Source organism: Falco peregrinus, chromosome 4, assembly GCF_023634155.1.
Source record: "Falco peregrinus isolate bFalPer1 chromosome 4, bFalPer1.pri, whole genome shotgun sequence".
Classification (NCBI taxonomy): domain Eukaryota; kingdom Metazoa; phylum Chordata; class Aves; order Falconiformes; family Falconidae; genus Falco; species Falco peregrinus.
In genome coordinates, this window is record NC_073724.1 from 66,573,183 (window position 1) to 66,594,721 (window position 21,539).

General features: G+C 38.4%; 1 protein-coding gene across 2 annotated transcripts in view; it reads left to right on the forward strand.

Moving 5' to 3' along the window:
- Positions 1–21,539, forward strand: part of ABCC4 (ATP binding cassette subfamily C member 4) — a 160,066-nt gene that overhangs the window by 46,595 nt on the left and 91,932 nt on the right. For both annotated transcript variants that reach the window (XR_008746841.1, XM_055801977.1), the window contains exons 14-19: positions 9,090–9,186; positions 10,272–10,487; positions 12,305–12,445; positions 13,816–13,853; positions 14,215–14,315; positions 17,309–17,455. Coding sequence is in view for 1 of the 2 variants with exons in the window: in XM_055801977.1 (XP_055657952.1) it covers positions 9,090–9,186; positions 10,272–10,487; positions 12,305–12,445; positions 13,816–13,853; positions 14,215–14,315; positions 17,309–17,455 (740 nt within the window). In the remaining variant the exon portion in view is untranslated. The remainder of the gene's footprint in view (positions 1–9,089; positions 9,187–10,271; positions 10,488–12,304; positions 12,446–13,815; positions 13,854–14,214; positions 14,316–17,308; positions 17,456–21,539) is intronic.

Sequence of the window (21,539 nt, forward strand, 5' to 3'; positions counted from 1 at the left end):
TTTCATTACTTCTGTAGTTCACATACTCTTATCAAATTCCTTTAATGCCTCCTGTTGAAGCTGTCTAGGCTTTAGCTGCTGCTTTTCTGTTTCTGCCCAAGATTGCTCTACAACTTCAGCATCTGACTGTATCAGTGCCTGAGTTGTGAAGGTTCATCCACCTGAGCTGTTAACCTGTCTCTCCCTGAAGTCTTAAGGTCTTTTTGCAAAGAAGAAAACAGGAAAGTAAACTAGTGCCTTGCAAAGGAGGTCAGGCTGCCTCTTTGATTTGTGCTGCATTTTCTGTGAGCTGTGACACTGGAAGCATCTACATCTAAATCTGCAGAACTGGAAGTCTGGATTTTTGTACGTGCAGAACCATAAAGGAGCTAGAAACCATTGCTCTGCAAGCACAGCATATGTTTTGCTGAGAAATGTGTAGAGATAAGAAGGAATAAGGAGATTATTTCAGAGAATTTGAAACTCAGAAAACTAGCTGGGGTTCTTCCTTCACTTCCATTTACTCTTCCTCCCCAACTCTAGATCAGTTTGCGCAAAACAGATAAAAGTAGAATGAAAGCATTTTGTGGAGAAGATGAACTGGGCGGAGTAGTAGTGGCAAGGAAAACTGAGCAATGCCTCCTCCTTGTTCACGATCTTAAGGGAGGGCTTTTTTGCAAACAGAACTTGTCTTCTGAGGCCTTCATGTCAGCTGTAAAAGGTGCTGGGTGTAGTTGGGAGACTGTTACATTCAGTAGCTCGCTTTGGAAAAAAAGCAGAGCATTGTTCTTTAATGCTTCCTGAATAGTGCTAGAAATGTGAAGAAGAGAGAGAGCATTTGGGCAAGAATGATTCCTTAGAACATGGTGCTGAGGAATGTCTGAGACACCACTTCATGCAAGCTGCCCCCAGGAGTCCAAACCGTGAGGCATAAAACAATGGATGAGATGGAAGAAACAGGATTATTTAACAAGAATCTGAAGTGGATATTGTTCGGTTCACTCGCTCTCTTTTTTTTTCTTTTGTGATTTTATATTAATGTTTCATTTTTTTAGAAGTGTCTAGTCTATCTGTTTGCATCAAAGATAGGTATTTTCCTAGTAATTCCCCAAAGCTGGGGTCTGTGGATGGCTGGTTCATTACATTTGCTGCTTCTCTCGGTTCTGTTCAGCTACTGCAGTAAACGTTGTAAAATACAGAAATACTTTTCACATGAGAAAGAATGCGAGTAGCACAGCTCCAGTGGGAAAACAGTCCATGATATTATTAATAAGGGATTGTGTCTCTTAAGAATTTCTCCATAATACAGGCAAGTTGATCTGTGGATGATGGAGCAGATAAAGCCAGTTTTCCAATGAGTTCCTCTGTCCTGGTCAGATTCCTTGGGGCCTAGTAAGGTATAAACTGGAGATTCCTTGGTTTTGTGAGTTCTCTTGATAGTTAACAGTAGGCATGCTTCAGCCTTTTCCCAGTGAGGGGGCACCAGTATAGTTCCATGTTTTTGCATGTATTTGTGTATGTATATGGAAATATGCATATATATATATATATATATATATATAAAAATAGCTTTTCATTAACTTTTAACAATGGTGATACTTTGAGACCTGTAGTCTTTGTAAGGGACAGCCATACAGACACAGTAGCATATTTTCTTGTATGCCAAAGTTCGGAATAGCCTGTGATGTTTTAAAAAAATAATTCAGCCATGCTTGGAGCCCAAGAAATTTCATGCTCTCCCTGTGCATCTTTGTAAACATATTTCTACAGATTATATGGATTCAGATCAACTTTGCATAGAAATTAAATTGTGTCCCATCAGTGATCCTGACTAAAAAATGGTGACTTTAAGAGTGAGATTTATGTTTCATCAGTCTATTGAGACACATGATCTTCTCTAGGTTTTGTTCTTCCTTTGTATCTTTTCCAGTGACAAGAGCTGTGTGCCAGTCTCAGCTGATGATCAGCATGATTTCTTTCTGTTCGTTCTCTGTCCTCGTGAGAGTAGACAGAGTTGCAGGGCAGTTTGGGATTCTTTTAAAATCAGACCTAAAATTGTGGTGATGCTTGGGAGAAGTATGCACAGGTGTATCGTTCATACTATCAAACAGAATTCTGCAATTTTTATTTTTTTTTCCAAAGCAGGAAGCTGTTGTGAATGTATGGTCGTTTGTCTTTTCTCTGTCAGTTTTGCCTCTGGAAATAGATAAAAGCTGCAGAAGAAATCACTGCATTTATCACAGCACAGTAATGAACTTTAGCATCTATTCAGATGGGACGCCTTGGTACTAGGTGATGGGCTCTTGTAGGAACTCAAGGGACATATAACAGGACAGTGGGTCATGAGATAACCATATGTTGAGGTTGACAAGAGTGTCACCTGGCAAGTTGACCAGGTCTCCTGAAAGAGAAAGTCTGTCCATTGCCATCTGAGGTAACCGAGCGTTTGTATTCACCAGAGGGAAGGGAGCAGGCATGGTTTTGTAGCAAAGATGTCCATCATAATTGCGGGAAAAGGTGAGGAAGAAATGAACTGATGACAAAGGAGTGTAGGAAATTACATCATGCAAAGTGCATGGATTAAGAGATCCTGAATTCCTCAGTGCATTCTTATCTAAGCCCCAGAAGTGCTTGAGGGGGAAGTAGGGAAAATGAGTAAAAAGATTTTTCAATTTTTTTCTCTCTTTTAGTTAATATGCAAATCTGAATATTTACTTTGTCTGTTTAAAGTAATTTGTTTTTTGGAACCTTAGGAATCCATGAATGCTTCCAGTCTCATATCTCTCAAAGTGGGCTATGCTTGTAAATCTCCTGTAACATCAAGGAAAAAGTGCTGTTATGGTGGTGTAGGTAATGAAAAGCAAGTGGAGCTCTTCTGCTAGTTTTACAGGACTGATAAAAGCTACCATGTCTCATTTCTGTAGAGGGACTACAGATGCAATCAGTGTGTCAGAGGAACCAAGCAAAGATAACCCTGGCATGTATTTGCCAGTGCTGTGTTTAAAGGCATAGGCATATTACATAGTTTGTTCACTGATGACAACTGTACAGGTGAGCTGGTATGTAAATTTAAGGATTTTACTCATTTCACATAGGATCTCTCTAAATCAAGGTTATCTCTAAGGCTTCCTACTTCGTGTTTCACAGCTGATCTGTGCTAATTATGCCTCTGCAGTGGCTTAGCGTGCCACTGCAGTGGTTACAGCCCTAATGAAAAGTACTGGGCAAACTTGAATGCCCTATCTCTCTCTCTCTTTTTTTTTTTTTTTTTTTTGTATTACAGGTGTTACTGTTTAAAACATGTTAGTTATACCTTTACATTTAGACGATACAATTGAAATTCCTTAAGCTTTGTTGTGTTTATTGTAGGGAATATGTTTAACAGATATGAATATATTGTAGTAATGTTGCTTGGGGTTTTGGGGGTTGGGTTTTTTTCCCCCAGAAAGTGAAAAGTCTAAGTGTGATCACTGTACATTGTGTGTTTTCAATGAACTGTAAAATTTTGCAGAAATATGTGTGGTTTTGGTTTTTGGTTTTGGGTTTTTCTTCTGAAATTATGTGATGCAAAAGCTGAAAACCCCACTTGCAGAAGCCCAGTGTAGTTTTGTGCTTTAGTGGTCTGTGGGTGCAGTTGCAAAACAGCATTATGAATACTGTGAAATATGAACCAGAAATGGACTCAAGAGGGAGGTATGCAAATTCATGTAGGAAAAGTTCACAAAGAGCTACTTAAACACGTAAGATTTCTGGCTCAGAAAGTCCCTAGTACATGGATTCTTGAAGCTGGTAATGTGTACCAAAGGAAGCATCACTGTATGTTTGCTTGTGTACTTTCTCCAGCTGTATACTGCTGGCTGGTGCCCAGGACAGGGCAGTGAATTTTGTGGACCAGTGGTCCTTACATGTTAGCCCAGTGGAGGCTGGGACTTGTCATGAGATGGAGATAAATGGTTAGCAAGACAAGCACAGAAATAATAACAGCATAGTAGAAGTAGGTGGTTTTTTTGTCTCTGGCAAACATATCTCACACCTCTCCCCCACCACAAAATTTTGTAAACTTTGAAATGTATTAGAGCAACTGGGAGATTGTTCTCCCTAAACCACTTACATTTAAAGGAAAAAGAGAAATGTACTAAATAAATTAATGTAACAAAGACTTTATGCCTGTGAGCACTTCTGCACGTGCTTTAATTTAATTTCAGTGGTTATTTCCATTAAAACAAATCTAAGTATTAACTAAAGTTAAACTTGCATGTGAGCTTCCAAAAAGGAAAGACAAAAAGAATGGTAAGGAAGAAAGTGGAATCATTAAAGAAGAGACACTTTGCAGAGGTGAAAGAAAGCTGGTTCTTGGAGATAAAAACTTAAAAAACATTAAAGAACAACTTGTCTCAAGGAACAGAAAACCTGATAGGGAAGGAAGAAGATATGAGGACTCATACACATGAAAGCACCAAGACACTGCCTTTGCATAGAGGAACACTGTGGTGTTATAGGCCCCCTTCTGCGTGAGTGTCTTCTGCTGCATAGTTGGCAGTACCAAAGCTCAAGCTGAATTTTTTAAAATTGTATTGGAGTTTGCTGTCAAAGTGCTATGGGTTTTTTAAATACATGATAGTATACTGTTACTTAGGTTCGTTAACTTAAAATATTGTTTGTTTGGTTTTGTTGAATTGGAAGAGTGTAATTTCTGGAGAGGTGTATCCCGAGTCCAGTGTTCCTGGTGATGAATGAAAGTCATTGATGCTACATTTTCAGGTGATAGAAAACCAGGCAATGCTTCAGGCAGTTCTGGAGATAGACAAGGATTTGGAAAGTCTGGGTTACAGGATGTGAATTAGTAGATGAATGCAGCAGGGATAAGTGCAGAGTGTTGACTTCATGAACACACAATGAGCAGGGATCAGCATCATGGCAGTTTTATGGCAAAGGAGGGGCAGATTGCAGTAGATCACAAATCCACTATGAGTCAGCAATGCCACGCTCTTGTTAAGGAAACTGCGCCCTGGGATTTATGACCTATTCTATATCTGGCAGTACAGGTAAAGTAATCCTCCTAATATGTTCTGTACTTCTAAGGTCTCAACTGTAATAATGCTTCAGTTTTGTGCACTTCCAAAAAATGTAGACCAGCTTCAGACTCCAGTGTAGCCCATCAAGAACATTCAGGTGTCAAGGGTGGGAGTGGGGGGGGATAAAAGTAAATTGTTACTTTAAAGGAAAAAAAAAGTATTTTTGAGGAACCTTTTTTTTTTTTTTCTTCCTTTGCCTGGAGGTGAAAGACGTAATATATGAAGGGGCTGTGTACACAGGATTAAACTGGTCTACTGACCTTTGGGAAGTAGTGGATTGATTACACCAAAAGATATAAACTTGGTCTTTAGAGAAAAATTATGTAATAGTGAAGGTGGCTTACCCATGGAATACATTTTCAAGGGTGTTGAAATTTCTGTTGTTGAGCTTAAACAGGCGAAACAACCCATCCAACATCTGTCAGGAGCACTTTTAAGTTTAAATTGGTTCTTACTTGGGCAGAGGATGCAACTTTCATAATCCTTTCATCCCCTTTTTCCTTGTACTGAAGAGGCTGAAGAACCTTTGGATCATCTCTGTCTGGATCTCACCTGACTGTCTGCACGTGTGTTTCTGTATGCACTTGTGTATTTAATAAATGTGGCAATGGCAACTGCAGTACGTGCAGTAATTTGTCTTGTCATGCATTAAATATGCTCACAGTCTACAGAGTATGTCTCCTGAGAGTAACAGGGAAGCACAAGAAGGTGAACTTTGTGCGATTTTAGACAGCAAGTAAAAAGGTGGTGGCAGTTGTGGATGCAGTCCAGCAGATATCTGAACCCTTGGACCAGTTATGTCCTCTGCTGAAGCAGGCTTTCCCTGGATTCTCTGTATTGTCAGTGAGAAAGGGAGACAGTGTCAGATGGTGGTTCACCTAGCATTGGATGTTTCACCTAGAACTGATGGTTGCTTTTCTTCAGCCACACAGAGCAGTATTTCTAAAAGTAGATGTGTGATGAAACTAAGCCTTAGTGAACCAGTTAAAAACATAGACGCTTATGGACTATTTTAGGTTGGTTCTTTTTCAGTTTGAAGACAATACCAAGTTTTCACTAAGAGGAATTCAGTGTGCTCTCTGAGTTTTGTGCCAGCCCTTTTATCACATTCGGTTTTGCTGAGCCTCTCTTAGAACTCTGGCTTCAGTTTTCTGTGACAGCCAAGGCACCGTACAAAGTTGATGCTCACTGTAAACTGCAGAATGGATGTTATCAAGTGGGAAAGAGAATACTGGAAAAAAAATAATAAAAATAGGTTTCGAACATAAAACTCAAGTAGTTTGTTTTGAAACTAATGTTAAGTATCTACTTAGTATTTTACTAGTTTTGCAACTGGTGTGCTTCATGATGATACAGTATTTTAAATAGCAAAATTTTCTAGTGAGCTGTCTGAGCAGTGAGTTGTTTAACTTGGTAATAGATCTAAGTATATACTCTTTGTTGTGATTTTTCCTGCCTGTGCTTATGCCAGTGAATCGTGACAACAATTTTTCTGCTTACCTGTTATCAACAAACTATTCAGCTAGCTTCTTTCTACCCAGATAGACATGAAATCGAGACTTGTTGTTTTTTTTCAAAATTTTCAATTGAGTGAACTGATACATCAGTGGAAATAAAAATTTCCACAGAGGTCATTTTTACCTTCTCCGCTGAGATCAAGATCATGCAGGATGCTGTGCTGACAGCTCTGACAGTTCTAATTGGTTTGCTCTGATGCAGTGATAACCCGCGCTTTTTTTCTCTTCTTTTTTCCCCCCCTCCAAATGCAAACTTAAAGTGCAGTGGGCTTACAGTGACTCAGGATCAAGATTTTAAGGTTTTTCAGCCATCGGATTTTCTAGTGGCTAGTTTGTGCCTGTAAGCTGTTAGACATACATCTGGCACACAGAAAATTCAGTGATCAAAGTGGTGTATAGGCTGTGAAACTATGTAAGGGAAACATAGATCTCTTCACAGTGAATACCTGATATATTCTCTTTTGGCGGCTTTACTCTGGGCAAGTCAATGTCCTGTAACCGCTCAGATCTTTGTCCAGTTCTATGGATAGGTTTTGTTGAAGATTATGTTTTGTTGTATGTCTTCAGCTGGTGCTGTAGTTGCCATGTAGCTTGTTTAGTGACTGCTTGGAGAGTGGACAATAACCACACCAGAATAATACTCCTACAAAGAACCTGATGTATTAATACTTGCAACTGGCCAAATAGTTATGCGGCTGGAAGTACCTTAATTAATTGTTATCTTGGCCACCTAAGAATGATATGGTTTTATAGTTGTTCCTTGAATGCTGCATAGCAAGCATGTAACTTTCTCGGGAAGCGTGTTTCTTTTAACTCAATTTTACTGCACAGTTTATTTGGAATGCTGTAATATACTTTCTGTATGTAATTATGCTGACTAGTACTAGTATTAACCATTTTATAGTACTGTACTTAGTACAGTCTTTGTAGGAGTGATAAAACAGGCGTTAAAATCTGTGTAGGCGGTTAATTTGATATACAACCTGAAATTATGAAACACAGTAAGCAATATGATATCATTGCTGTTAAGACCATGTTATTTTTTTTCCTTATTCCCCTTACTGTTTATTTGCATTTCTGCATTGAATTTGTACTAATGGATTGCTGTGGTTCGGCTTGTGTTTTTTTAGAGAATGGGGAGAGTATTGGGGTGGTGGTCGTGGTGGTGTTTGTTTTTCTTTTGTAGTGAGTGCCACTCTCCTGTGTCATGTTGGCGAATGGGTGTTAGCATGTGAACCAACAGGAGTGAATCTGTGGAGAAAAACACGCCATGCCAAGGTCCCCATGTAGTTCAGAATGTTCTGCTTTGAGCAGTCTGTATCCTGGCCCTTCAGGCTTCATTCCTCATCAGCAGAATACTGGTGAGGGGTGCTACCAAAGTGTGTGTTCTCACTTGGTTTTCTCTAGAAGTCCAGTTCATGGGCCCCCAATACCACTCAATAGTATGAGCAACAACAGATTGAGACAACTGGGAGATGATCTTCAGAAAGGCACTCCTGATCCAAATGGAAAACGCTAATGTATATACCCTCACAGAACACTTCAGTTCTAGACAATACCGGTTTTGCTTGTTTTCTTAAGATAGCAAGTAATTGAGAAAGGGGCATCCTCTCAAAGTGTTTGTCTCCCTGTTGTGTTACTGTGGGGATGAAGGCAATGAGAGTGTTGGTAGTGTTGGATCTCAGCTGTGTCTGTGCTGTACCTGTCGTACATAAAGAGCATGCTTGCAGACCTCTGCACTTGTAAACTGTTGCTCCACTGCTGGTTTTAGGGGTGTTTTTTGGCTCTGTTGGTTTTTCAAGGCTTTGCTGAAAAGATACCAGGTATCTTTTCTGCTAAAAATGTATGGGATTGAACTGTACTTGCCCACTGGTTCTGGTGTGCCCAGTCCCTCCTTTTTCATTTCTCTCTTCAAATCCCAAACTTTTGAGGAAGCCTTTAGGGTAAGCAGGTATTGGTAGAAGGAAGGTAAGCCCTGACTCCATGGGAAAAGGTCAAAGGCGGTTGAAGGCTCTTGCTCCTTTATCTCAATATCTACCTGGATGTAGCTCAAATCTGTTTACTTCTGGAGAACTCTCAATGGCTCACTGTTACAGTTGCTCTGAAAGCTTATCTCAAATAAGTTACTTTTGTTGGCTGTATTTTTCCATAATTGTCTACAGTATGTTGCCCTGCTTTCTCTGTCCATTTGTTTAAGTTTTGTTAAATACCCTCTGCAATTCAGCTTATGACATGTGCATTTGTTGGGGGGATGTTTAAGACAACTTTACTGAAATACCCTTAAGATATTTTTTCCTCTTTCACCCCAGACCAGAAATAAGAAATTATTTTACCCTACCTTGAAAACTTGAAGTTAAATGAGGAACATGTTTGTTAAGTGTAATTTTTATAAATCTAATAAACATGAGCATCTTTTTCTTACTTTAAACACTGTATAAATGAATAGAAGGTGTTTTCCAGAAAGTCAAAACTATTTAGGACACTTCACTTTTTAATTCATTTTTCCATCTCTTTGCAGATGTATTTGTCAGGCCTTGCATCAGAAGATCTCTGTTTTGGTCACTCACCAGTTGCAATATCTCCGTGCTGCAAATCAGATTCTAATTTTAAAAGATGTAAGTGATTTCAGTGTCTATGCTTTTATATCTCATACTTTCTAATTATGCTTTTTAATCTAAGAATGGAAAAAACCCGAAGATTTTTATTTTTACTTTGTAAATACATTTTCTGTCTACTAATTTTTATATATGGTTTTTGAGATTTATAATTATTAATGAAATAAGGTGATTTTTTCTTATAATACCTTCCCTGAAATTTTTTTCTGAATTTATCGTGCGTATACTTCATCTTACATACCTATTTTTATCTTACATGTGTATAATATACTGTGAGAGAATTGTTTTGAGACTATGTTAATGCTTTGCTTTTATTCTTGTTTCTTACACTTTGTGTGAATTAAGAACTATGTTGATTTTGCAGCCAGTCCCCTTTTTAAATCAAGTATGAGAAATGGTCACAGATACCTTTGAGAATGAGCAAGCTTCAGCAAAACTGGTTCCTTACAAACTTTGTTGTACCAGTTATTCATGGGTAGAGGGGAAATGCAAGAACTTCAGCTTTTTTTGTTTGTTTTTGTAAGGTTGGGTAGTGAAGTATATGAAATTAATTTTGATGCGCCACAAAGTTGCAAAAAAGGACACTAGCAGTCTGTTTCCTCCCATTAAGGTCTCTTTAACAGTTAACAGTAGCTTTCTAGAAATGAGTTTGTGGTAGAGCTGTAAGAAATGTGGAAATAGTCTGTGTTGTTCTATGAGGACCAGAAAATTAAGCTGCTTTTTACCCCTAGTCTGGAGTAACATAAAAGAGTGATGGTTATGTATGTAGTTCGACAGCTTGTCTTAAAGCTGCATGGCTGTCTCCCACAGCTTCTCCAAGGAGGTAACTCTCATCTGGCTGTAACTGGAACTTTTGTCATCCCATGTGCTCCTTGGCCTGGTTAGCTGGGAAGGGACTGGTTAGAGGGTAAAGAACTTGTTTCTGCTCTTCTAAATGAGGAACTGACAGAGGCTTCAGCTCAGTCACTGCAGTGGGATGTGTGCTCAGCAGCTGCAGTACCCCAGAGGCAGCAAGGATAAATAGGAAAAATTGTCCTTTACAGAAAGTGCATAATGAAGATAATCAAAGCTTATATTAATTGTAGGGTAAAATGGTGGGGAAAGGTACGTATTCAGAGTTCCTGAGATCTGGCATCGACTTTGCTTCCCTTTTGAAAAAAGATGAGGAAGTAGAACAGCTGTCGGTTCCAGGAACCCCCAACCTGAAGTCTGCCCGGAGCCGAACCTTCTCGGAGTCATCTGTTTGGTCCCAGGATTCTTCTGTCCACTCACAGAAAGATGGAGCAGTGGAACAACCACCTGTGAGTGCTCAAAGATAGATGTGTCTCAGTTCTTGTCTGGCTGGTTCTTAGCTTAAACTTTGTTAAGGGATTTCCCTGCTGCATTTTAATTTCAAGGATTGTTGGATTGCATTAGTAGGTGAGATCTCGCCCGTGGTGGGTCTGCCCAGCCCTGTGCTTGGCTGGCAGTCATGCCACCTGGGCTGTAGAGGGCAGGCATCCCACAGCTCTCTGCTGTTCTGTTCAAACCCAGCAGAATGTGTTTGTTCAGGTTCAGCATCAGCTCTGTGGCATTCAGGAAGCATTTGTATAGGTGTCCAAAGATACCGCACTGTGCTTCTTTCATCCTGTTCTCTGACAGCCTTGCTTTGAAGGGCAAATACCACTGTATTGGGTGGTTTCTGTGTGTTTGTGCAGTGCTGAACTCAAATTAATGCTTTCCCTGGAATCCTGAGCTCTGGGAAGTGCATGCAGAAGTGGTGGCTTTATACAAAGTCTACATTTACATGGCTGGCATTAACATACCCACATGATCTTGAGCTGGCCTTGAGGGGGTTACCTTGGGACACCACTGTATTGCTCTGTGCAGCCCTTCTGTTGGTGAAAACAACGCTTTGTATGGTACCAGCTTGACTTCCGAGTGCTTTGTTATCTTTTGGTCTGCAGGGTGCAAAAGCAGCCATAAGGTTGCTGTACCGTAGGTGGCCTTCTACTGGTGTGTTTGCATTCACATAAAACAGTGCAGGAGCCGTGTAACCCTGCTAGGCTTGTGCTAGCACTGCATCCATGAATCCCTGTGTGTCCCTGATGATTGTCAGCTTCATGCAATCAATAGATATTATTTATTTTTCTTTTCTATAATGAAAAGCAGTGAGATTTTTAAAAAAAGAAAGTGCTAAAGACTTTTTCGTACCTTTTTGGAGGAATGGGTGTATGCCCAAAAGCAGTAAACTTATCTGATATTATCAATATCCCAGTGGTGACTCCACTATTAAATCCACAAAGGTGTGTCAAACTTCTTAACAGCGCTAGAGCTGTTGGACTGGGGGGGAGGTCAGCTGGAAAAACAAAAAACCCAAGATAGGTTCTCTTTTATGAGCGAGTAGGTGGGATTTCTCCTTTCACATCTAAGTCAGGTCTGTTGATTCTACTGCTCCTGTACACCTATGTCTGCTGAGAATAAAATCAAGTGTTATGTGTCCGCTGAACTGGCACTAGTTTTTCTATCACATTTACTGAAAAAAAAAAAAATATTCAGAATTTTGTTCATTTGAATAGTTCTTTTTCGTCTTTATGCCTGTCTCATTTTTTCCTTTTCTGTCTTTCAGTGTCCTTCATCCATTGTTTGCCTAATATGATTTCTTATTTATCATTTTACTTGTTTTCCCTATTAACAGATGCTTTGTTGGTACTTACAAGGAGGTGATTAAAACTTTATGGGTAATTTGTTACTTTGGCCATATGTGGATTGATTTTGGTGCAGGCTTGCAGAAGAGTATTTACTTTAAATACTTTCTGAAAAGGAAAGGTTATATACACTTGTATTCTGAAAACAGAACCTTTCCTAAGTCAAGGCTTTAGTTTCCAGAGTTGTTATGGCTGAAAGTAATATATATGAAAAGAAAAACCTGGTGTAGAGGTCAGTTAGAGTAAATATTTCTGTCTGTAAATGAAGTCATGTTACATTCTGTGATGCAATGCAAAGTAAAATCCTCACAGTGTCATCTTGCAGAATAGATTTTTTGGTATTACTGAACCATGACTTTGAAGTGGCTTCGTTTGAGTCTGTAACTGCAAGGTTGATTTTTTTTTTATTTCTGGGTTTTGGTTTTTTTCAGGCTGAAAATGCACTAGCTACAGTGCCAGAGGAGAGTCGTTCTGAGGGAAAAATAAACTTCAAAGTTTACAGAAAATATTTCACTGCAGGAGCAAACTACTTTGTGATTTTTATGCTTTTACTATTCAATATTTTGGCACAGGTAAGTTCTTGGAAGCCACAGATAGTATTGCATTTTGGGTTTGCCTTTTTTTTTTTTTTTTCCTTAACAAAGCATATGCTTGTTAGTGTGATGTTTCATCTAAAATGTTTGGGAGAATTCTGTTCTTTAATAATTTTGTAGTATACTCAATCAAATTTTATATAGCATCATGGAGTTTTGGTACAGCATTGTGAGGTCTTGCACTGATCCTTCAACAGTTTTAATACATCAAAATAATTATTTCACTGGTAGCATGGCACAGAAATTGTAAGCCAGTCTTAATTTTTAGAGACGGAGAACAAAGTCATAAGATGTATAAGGCAGTGTTTAACAGATACGAGCAGTCAGTATATTTCCAGTTGAGGAGAGTAAAGAGCATTACTGGGTATGGGAGGACGGAGTCCGACAGAAGTGTTAAAAGAAAAGCTTGTTTGCTCATACGGGCAGGTTATGAGAAGGACTACAAGGAGGGTCACTGCTTGGCAGGTTAAGAAGGTGAGGAAGAGGATAGGCAAATATTGTGTGCAATGCAGACTGCAGCAGGTATGTAAAAGAATTTTTAAACAAGGGAAATGGTTTTGAAACTTACTGAAAGAAGTGATGAGCTGAGGAAGCTGTGTGAAGCTAGCTTATTGCCTTTTTCTGTTTCCTGCTGAGAAAGCTTAAATTCATTTCATGGAGTGATTGGTCTTGGCTGTAAAAAATAATCTATATATTTAGATGTGTTACTTCCTTTTGCTTGTCCTTGAATTGAGTCTATTGGAAAGATAGCTGAGCAAGATCAAATCTCTGCAGTAGACCGCCCAGAACCTTAAATTCATGTGAGCAGAGGTGCATTTTGAGATAAATAACCCTGTAACAAGCTTGTAGTCACCTCTCGGCACAGAAGGAAGATGGTAGTAGGAGTTTTTCCCTTCTTCTCTTCTCTCATCCTCCTTCAGCCCTGTTTCTGGTAATTATCTCCTGTAAACACAAATTTCTGGACTGGTAACATGAGAAAGTTTGTTAATCAAAAAGCATTTTGGAATATCTCTAGTAGCAAATTTTCTAGGAACTGAAAAAATAGTTCTTTAATGTGCAATTAACATATATTAAGAAGAGCTACTGTATTTTGTTTGCTTAAGTGTATTGCTTTCCTTTAGTTTGCTATCATGTAAGGTAATTTAAGGTAACTTCTTTCTTTGTAGAGGATTCTAATGCACCTTCTAATGTGCTTTGCAAATTACTGCTGGTCTTGAAAGACTGGATAGCATACTTTCCTGAGTATGTGATGTTTTCCCAGAGAACTTGAAAGAATAGCAAGGAAATTTAATTTTCTAATGTTTTTTTCATTTTGTAAGATGATTCTGTATTTGCCTCTTTTACTCAAGGTGGCATATGTGCTCCAGGACTGGTGGCTTTCTTACTGGTAAGTTGATGATAGTAACTGGTTGGTCATTTCTGCCTTTTCAGTCAGGTGCTGTTTATCTAACAGAAACCAGTGTTGCACAGATATTAGGGGCGGGTGAAACCTGTTCTAGGAAACTTCAAAATAAACTTGATTTTTTTATGATCTCCACGTGTTTTGTGTCTGGGGAAAAATTTAAACTTTATGCTGAAGTGTAGCCTGTGATTGCTACTCCTCATGGTGTGATGCATGACAACATCAGTATGTGGGATCTTGTGAACTAAAGGTTTCAACAGAGCTGAATCTAGAAATAGTTAAACATGCTCATGAATATTTGCAAAATGTGATTGTTGATTATTATCTTTTGTATGCATTTCCACAGGGCAAATAATCAAGAAAAGCTGAATGTCACAACAAATGGAAATAGTGGGGCAAATAAGACTGAACATCTAGACCTTAACTTTTACTTGGGAATTTACGCAGGTAATCACATATGTATGTGTGTGTGTCTGAAGAACTATTTATTATATGATCTGTCATAATAAAGAGTCTTGAGATGTACAAAGGAACAGCAATGCAGGGAAATGTGATTTCTAGCAGTAACTGAGTAATGTCTTACCAGATTAGGAGCCTCAGTCTTGCTTCCTGACTAAATTAATTGGAATAAATGAAATTAAAAAATCTAACAGAAGAAACAGGTTGAATGCTGACTCTTAATTTGCTTTGCCTGGATTTTGGAAAGTAAACTAGGAATTGAGTATTCAAAAAGTCAGTCACCGTAAGGTTGTGGTTATTGTCTATACTAATAGGTCATTGAGCTAAATCTTGTCATTATATGGATGGGCAAGAGGGATTAAAAATGGATATTCATTCTGCGCTGTTCTAAAACTTGGCATGGCTACATTCCTTTTGAAGTGCCATAGCAAAAGAACTGGTGTTTAAAAAGCATCCTAGATGGGTATGCAAAGCAGGATGTTAAAGAACATTTTAGTATATTTCAATAGGTAGCCATATGCTTCTGAATATCTAGTGAAGGGCATCGATCCTTGTATTCAGACAACCAAATATCTTTAAATAGTGCTTTGAAATGTAGTAAAAATTGGCATAGTACAATTGTGTAGAAATACGCTCTCACACTCGGCTATTTAGCACTTATAGTGATGTACAGTTTTGTATGCTATGGTAATTTCTTGATGGAGATGTAAATAATAGGTCTGAAAAAACAGGTGGATTACCAGAAGAATATGCATTGAATGTATTCAGAAACGTCTCTCATGGGTGAGAGGATAGGCAGAGGATTTTTTGTTTGGGGTAGTTTTTCAGGAATTCAGCTGATGTAAGTGCTTGACAGAAAACATTGTGCTTGGCCTGGGAAGCAACGGTTTAGGAGCCAGATAAATTTGGCTCTTATTTTCTCTGTGTAATGTTTTATTTTGTGAGCTGTTCCAGTGGACTGCACAGTATGATTAAGTATGGAAAACTTGGCTTTCTCTGACCATATAACCTAAACCATGTGATGGAAAATTTTATCCGTTAAGGCAAATTTTGTTCTAGATGACAGAACAGCATGGGTTACCTTTATATTGAAATGTTCAGATGGGTTAGCGAGATATTTGGAATAGTTGAACAGACAGCAGTGACTTAGCTACACAAGATTTTAAATAAAGTTGAAAAAGTTATAGAAAGATAGTACGTTTCATATGAAGTATGTAATAATCTAACTTACCTTTTCCTATAGCTCTGAAATTCTATAAAATAATTTAACATTTTTATTTCTGAGTCTCAGTGTTTGGAAGAAGAAAAAAATGACCAAGGTAGCTCCTTCCTAGTCCTTGTTGTTTCCATGAGACAAAGATTTAGAAGAGTAAAATTACTGTTAGTGGGAAACCCTGCTGGCCAGAACTGAGGTACCATTTCCACACCTTTTCGGTAAAGTGAGTGCAAAGAGTCCTTGCCTCTCATATACTGAGGTGGTGAGCTTGTAAACGGGGAAAGCAAAAACCTTTGGCATGAGACAGACCAAAAGAAGGACTTGAAAAGTAAGTCTTGGTCCTCCCTCTTCTCGCCAGCCATTAGGTCTTTTCAGATGATTCATTTGGCGAGGGTCATGCCAACAGCTTCCAGTGGCTTCCAAGGCTGAGTGAAGTTGTACAGAAGTGTGGGGTTCCTGGGACATGCTCCCTCTCCTCCCATTGCTCCATGCAGACTGCTGTTAGGCATGGGCTCTGCCACAGACTTCTGCTTGGTATCTCTTCTGCTCCCTTTTTGTGTGACACAGCTTTCCTGGTTGGTTATGTGCAGTTACTCTTGGAAAAGTTGTTTTCTTTCACCTGGCCTGGAATACGGTAGTCAGGACAAGGTAAACAAGCTGTCACCCCAGCCACGTGCTTTTTTCTGAAAAACAGCACTGCACAGAACATGGGCAATAAACTGCAAGCAGACAAGTGAGATAGTGACACCTTTTCTTGCATCCTGGGAGGGCACAGCAGTAAGCAGGATGGAATAACTGATTGACTTAGCCACATCATGTAATTTAAAACCTCACTCTTTCCCAGCTGTACCTGAATTGCATCCAGTTTTAACCTGTGCTTAGAATAGGCAATGCTTTATGTTGATAGTTAGGGTCTAACTTCAGGATGTCCTCAAGGCCTGAGCATCTGGGCTTGTGGTGGCTATGCTTAGTTTCTGGAGCAGATCACCTGGAGCCTGGAAGCACTGCCAAATGTAAGGTTGACACCTTCATTGCCTGGGAAACGGGGCAGCCACGTTGGAGATTATACATGGCAAACAGAGCAGCAGCAATCTCATCATTCCTTTTTTCCACCTTTTGCCCTGTAGCACCCCTGTCTTGTAAGTGAGGAGATGTACCCTGAAGAAAGGCAAACAGTCTGCAGACCAATTCCCCAGAAGGGCTCTATTTCACATGACATAAAGGATGCATCTTATACTGTGTTGGAGAAATACACATAATTTAAATGATGTGATGTGGTTTACAAGGGGAAGAATGGCATGAGTGGTTTGGGCTGATTGAGAATAACTCAAGGTTGTCTCTAAATAGCCATGTATATATTACTTGGTTAATACCTGCTGGCAAATGTTGACTCTTCACAGTGACCTCTGTAAGCCACAATTATACACACCACTGTGAAATGAATTTCTTAGCGGAGCTCTTAAGCATAAGTTTTTAATAGAGACTAACACACATTTCCTACATTTCTATAAAGTAGCAATTCTTTCAAACAAAAAAAAAAAGAAATTGTTTAAATCAGAGCTATGATAGTAACTGAAGCTAGTGACATAAATATATCTATGTTCTGTGCTCAGCCTGAGTCCCTAGGCTTAGGTTTGCATTCTTGCTATATATAGAAATCAATAAAAATTGGTTTTAGTTCAGTTTTGTTGTTAAATTCTTTTTCTTTCTTTACTGAAAGATTGCTGTCTGTATGCATGCTCTGTCCACGTTTTTTTAATTTCAGGTTTAACAGTGGCTACAATACTGTTTGGCATAATAAGAAGTCTTCTGGTTTTTCAAGTTCTTGTGAATTCTGGTCAAACTTTGCACAACAAAATGTTTCAGTCAATTTTGAAAGCTCCCGTCTTGTTTTTTGACAGAAATCCTATAGGTAAGTTTAATTGAAAAAAAACCTTTAACTTTTAATGCACTTCACTGATTATGTTAACTGTACTATTTCTGGGCAATGATGGTTTTGAGTATTTTTGCACATTTGTTGGGTTTTTTGCTGCTTTTACTAAAAATCTTTAACAGTGTGGTCTTTTTAAATTTAAAAGTCAGAATGTTGACTCCTTAGTGATGGTTGGTCTTATGCTCTTCAAATGCATTCTACAGAAAAACGAATTACCTGTGTCTTTGGTGTTGTACATTGACCTGCTAGTTGCATTGCTGTTCTGATTCAGTTACACAGGGGCGTCTTTCATATGCTGAATGAATATGCATGTATTTTGTGGGGATGCCTTTCTTGTCCTTTTCTTTGAAGGCTTAACCCCAACAGTTATTTGCCTTTTTTAAAAAAATAATTTTAAGCGTGTGTGGTAATTCACAGTTTTGACGCACTGTGTAGCTTACTGTCCTTCCAGAATTCCAAAACTGTAAAGCTTCCATTTTAAAACTGTAATCGAGATACTTATGTTCCTCAAAAGAAATGAGAGAGAAGCTGCAGCAGAGTGAAGAGAGTGGGGAAGTGGGGTGGTACTGATTTACTAGCCAGTTTTACATGAGAAACAGAAACCTGAGTATTCAGTCCCCTGAAGAAAAGGAACATAGGCTTGTTCTCATAGTTCCAGAAGCCATTTAATGATTGTAAAGGTATATAGGGTTGGTCTTATTGTTTCAGAGAAATGTATTTTCAGGCAAAAAATATTCATGTGGAAAAAAGGTTCATGTCCACAGTATGACGAATGAAACATGTACAGTTTCCCCTTAGTAAATCTACATCCACAGAAGTTTAAGGCTGTGTTACATGGTCTACTTGTACTGTGGATCTGTGGTAACGTAAATTCAAGGCCACTGTAAAGGATGAGAAGTGAAGCCATAAGCTTAGTGGAGAGCCAGTGAGAGCACATAACGTCAGAAGAAATTGTAGTACTGATGGTGTTTGTTGTCAGATAGGCAGAGATTTTCCTTCTGTGTGTCTCTCTTTTGTCTGTGTGTGCGCACAGATGAGCTCACAGCATATGCAATAACTGTATTTTTGAGGGAATACATAAACATCATGTAAGAACGCCCATAAACCTGGCTCATCATAACAAACCAAGAACTACAGACTAAGCATCGGGGACAAAGTAGAGTAATAACAGTTTGCTTTGTAACATACTGTGAAGCTCAAATTAGTAGTGCTTTCTAAAAGTAACATTCATAAAACCTGCCTCTCACTGGTATTCACACAGTCGTGACTTACAGAAGTGTGTTTCTATTTATCAGCAGATATAATAGAAGTTTAACTTCAGTGTGCATGTATTTCTTTCCCTACATCTTTCTTTTGGTCATGGTAGCATGCAAAGGTACTGCTGTTCTAATCTATAGATCTTTTGAAAAAGGAAAAAAGAAAAGGGAAGATATGGCATGTGGGACGATGCTCTTGTTCAAAACTGCAGCATCTAGCAGTTCTGAAATTCTCTTTTTAACATCTGTGTTTCGTTGTCTGATTTACATGGGGTTTATGCTGTGTGTATTTGAAGGTGCTATTTTTTGCATTGGGATGAGATTTGTTTTAATACTCCTTACTATGAAAGATGTACTCAAAAGGAAATTTAATTATTAAAGGCTCCTTTTTCTGGGCTTATGATTTTAACAGCCAAGTCAAATTATTAGTTATCATATACCATATTAGCAAAACTGATACTGCAGTGTCAGAGCTGTCATTTAAATTTCCACTGTGTTCTCAGGATTTGTGTGAGGTCTCTAAGACCGTAGCAGAGCCTGTTGCTGGACTGATGTTTGCAGTTTTATTTATCCAAAAGTAATCAGCAAAGCTACTACTTTGCTGCTAGAGCCAGTATTTTGAACATATGGTGAACCACGTTCCAAAGTCAAGGAAGGAAACTTAAATAATATCCCAAGCTCTTGATAGTTCTTTTTGGGGAAACAGACTAATGAGCAGCATCAGGGAGTTGACATTAGGAAATGGAAATACGTGGTGAATCATGACATGTCTGTCAGCTCCCAACAGTGTAGCTCAAATCAATCATGGTGAATAAATGAGATTACTTATTTCTAAAAAAAAAAGTATGCTTTGTGAATCAGTTTAGGTTTGAGCCCAAGACCTCTCTTTACAGATTGCATTAGCAATATATAGTGTGGGGAGCCTTGTAGAGGGAATAGTAATGAACATCTTACCCAGATGATTTAAGAATTTGTAATTTTGGAGCCTGGGTTACATATCAGATACAGAAGAGGAATATGAGGAGCCCTCTCCTTTCTCCCTTGCCACCCAAAAATATTTGTGTGTACACAGATTTCACCTTTCTGTAATTTGGCATAGATCTAAAAATAGTTAAAACACTGCTGCTTTAAGTGTGTTTTGCATTGGAAGAATCTTATTAATAAATGACTGTCTCTTTTCTTTCTTAAGCACTTAATCTAACCCTATTGAGCTGATAATCCTAATTGACTAAAGCTTATTGTGTCATCCAGCATTCAGAAAGAAGGATCAGATATTTATGACTGTAATTCAAATTTATCAGCAGGTATCTATACAGCATCACTTAAACAGCTATAGTGGAACTTTGATGGGAAGTTGGAGATTAAGTGGCTGTATTTTAGGCTGACTTGCCTGCGTTTCTGGACAGAACTTGTTTATATTTTGGACTGTAGAATTTGACTCTCTTGAAATTTCCTTTACTTTTCTATCCATATCCCAGTAAGGGAATTGCATATATGTCAAGGTATCTGTAAGGAGGAAAATGTGGATGTTTTCTACTTCATAGTGAATGTCATGTATTTCTCTTCGTGTGTCACTTGCAGGAATAAAGGGGCTGATTTCTGTGCACGTCTAGCACAAGAGGGCAGCATGATCTGTTTTATCCCAGTCTAGCATTACAACAGCTTGTTAGAAGGATAACAAAATTTATCTATTATGTTTTTAGAGATGATATTTGAGGATTGAATTTTCAGCCTCTCCACTGAGCAATAGTAATGTGGTTCTGTTCAGTTGTCCTGATTATCTGCAAGTATAATATTTTCTCTTAATCTTTTACCCATTGAGCTTTTCAGCTTCGTGTAATGCTGAGTTCAGGGACTTTGTGGGCTTTGTAATTAGTGGTATAAATTCTGATAACCCTACAGAGTCTGATGCTTTGGTCCTGTCAAAGAGACCTTCTTGAGCCATTATTTATTTTAATTTCTTTTTCAAGATGTTTGTAACATTTCAAAACAGATTTGATAGAAAGCTAGGTAAAAGGGACCAGGACTTTAGCAGCAATGACTTGAATTGGGAGTTCCCTCTTTTGAAATTAGTTTCTTATTGATAGTTTAGGAAATGCTAGTTTTGACAAGCTTCAGGATTTGATTCAAGATTACCTGCCTACCTTGTAAATGAATTGTTCTTTTCTGGGATTTGGGGACAGAGATTTCTTTAGAGAAGGGATGCTAATGTGTAACTGCATCACTTTCAGTAATGGTAGTTTTAGTGGAGATCATGTGTAATTTTGAATTGCATTGAGTTTAGGAAACTGAAACCTGCTGCTGCTGTGCTGATGGATGCTGTAAGAATGAATAAATGAATGATATGCATTAATTTGTTCAGATAAAATAGGAATCACTTCCCCCTCAATTGGTCTAAAATTCAAATTGAACCAGAACCTCTACAGAAATGCGTATGAAAATCTAGCTCTTTTTATTTTATTTTATTTTATTTTATTTTATTTTATTTTATAGTTTTATTTTTATATTTATTTTTTTAAAATTGTATCTCTCCAAACTCTTGGTTCTGACAGTCTGTAGAAGGAGGAGAAATCTTTTGACAGACATGACAGCATTTGGGGCCTTCCTAGAAACAGAAAGCACTGAATTGTGTGATGGTTGTCGTCTACCGGTTAAATTAGCAGATTTTTTTTCCCCACAAATGTTTTGTGGAAGCATTAAATGAACATTGATCCCTTTGGGTTCTTAACTGGACTTTGAGATTTGACCAGGTTATAAAGAGAAATATTTTCCTGTTCTGGCAACCAGAAATGACACACTGAACTGAT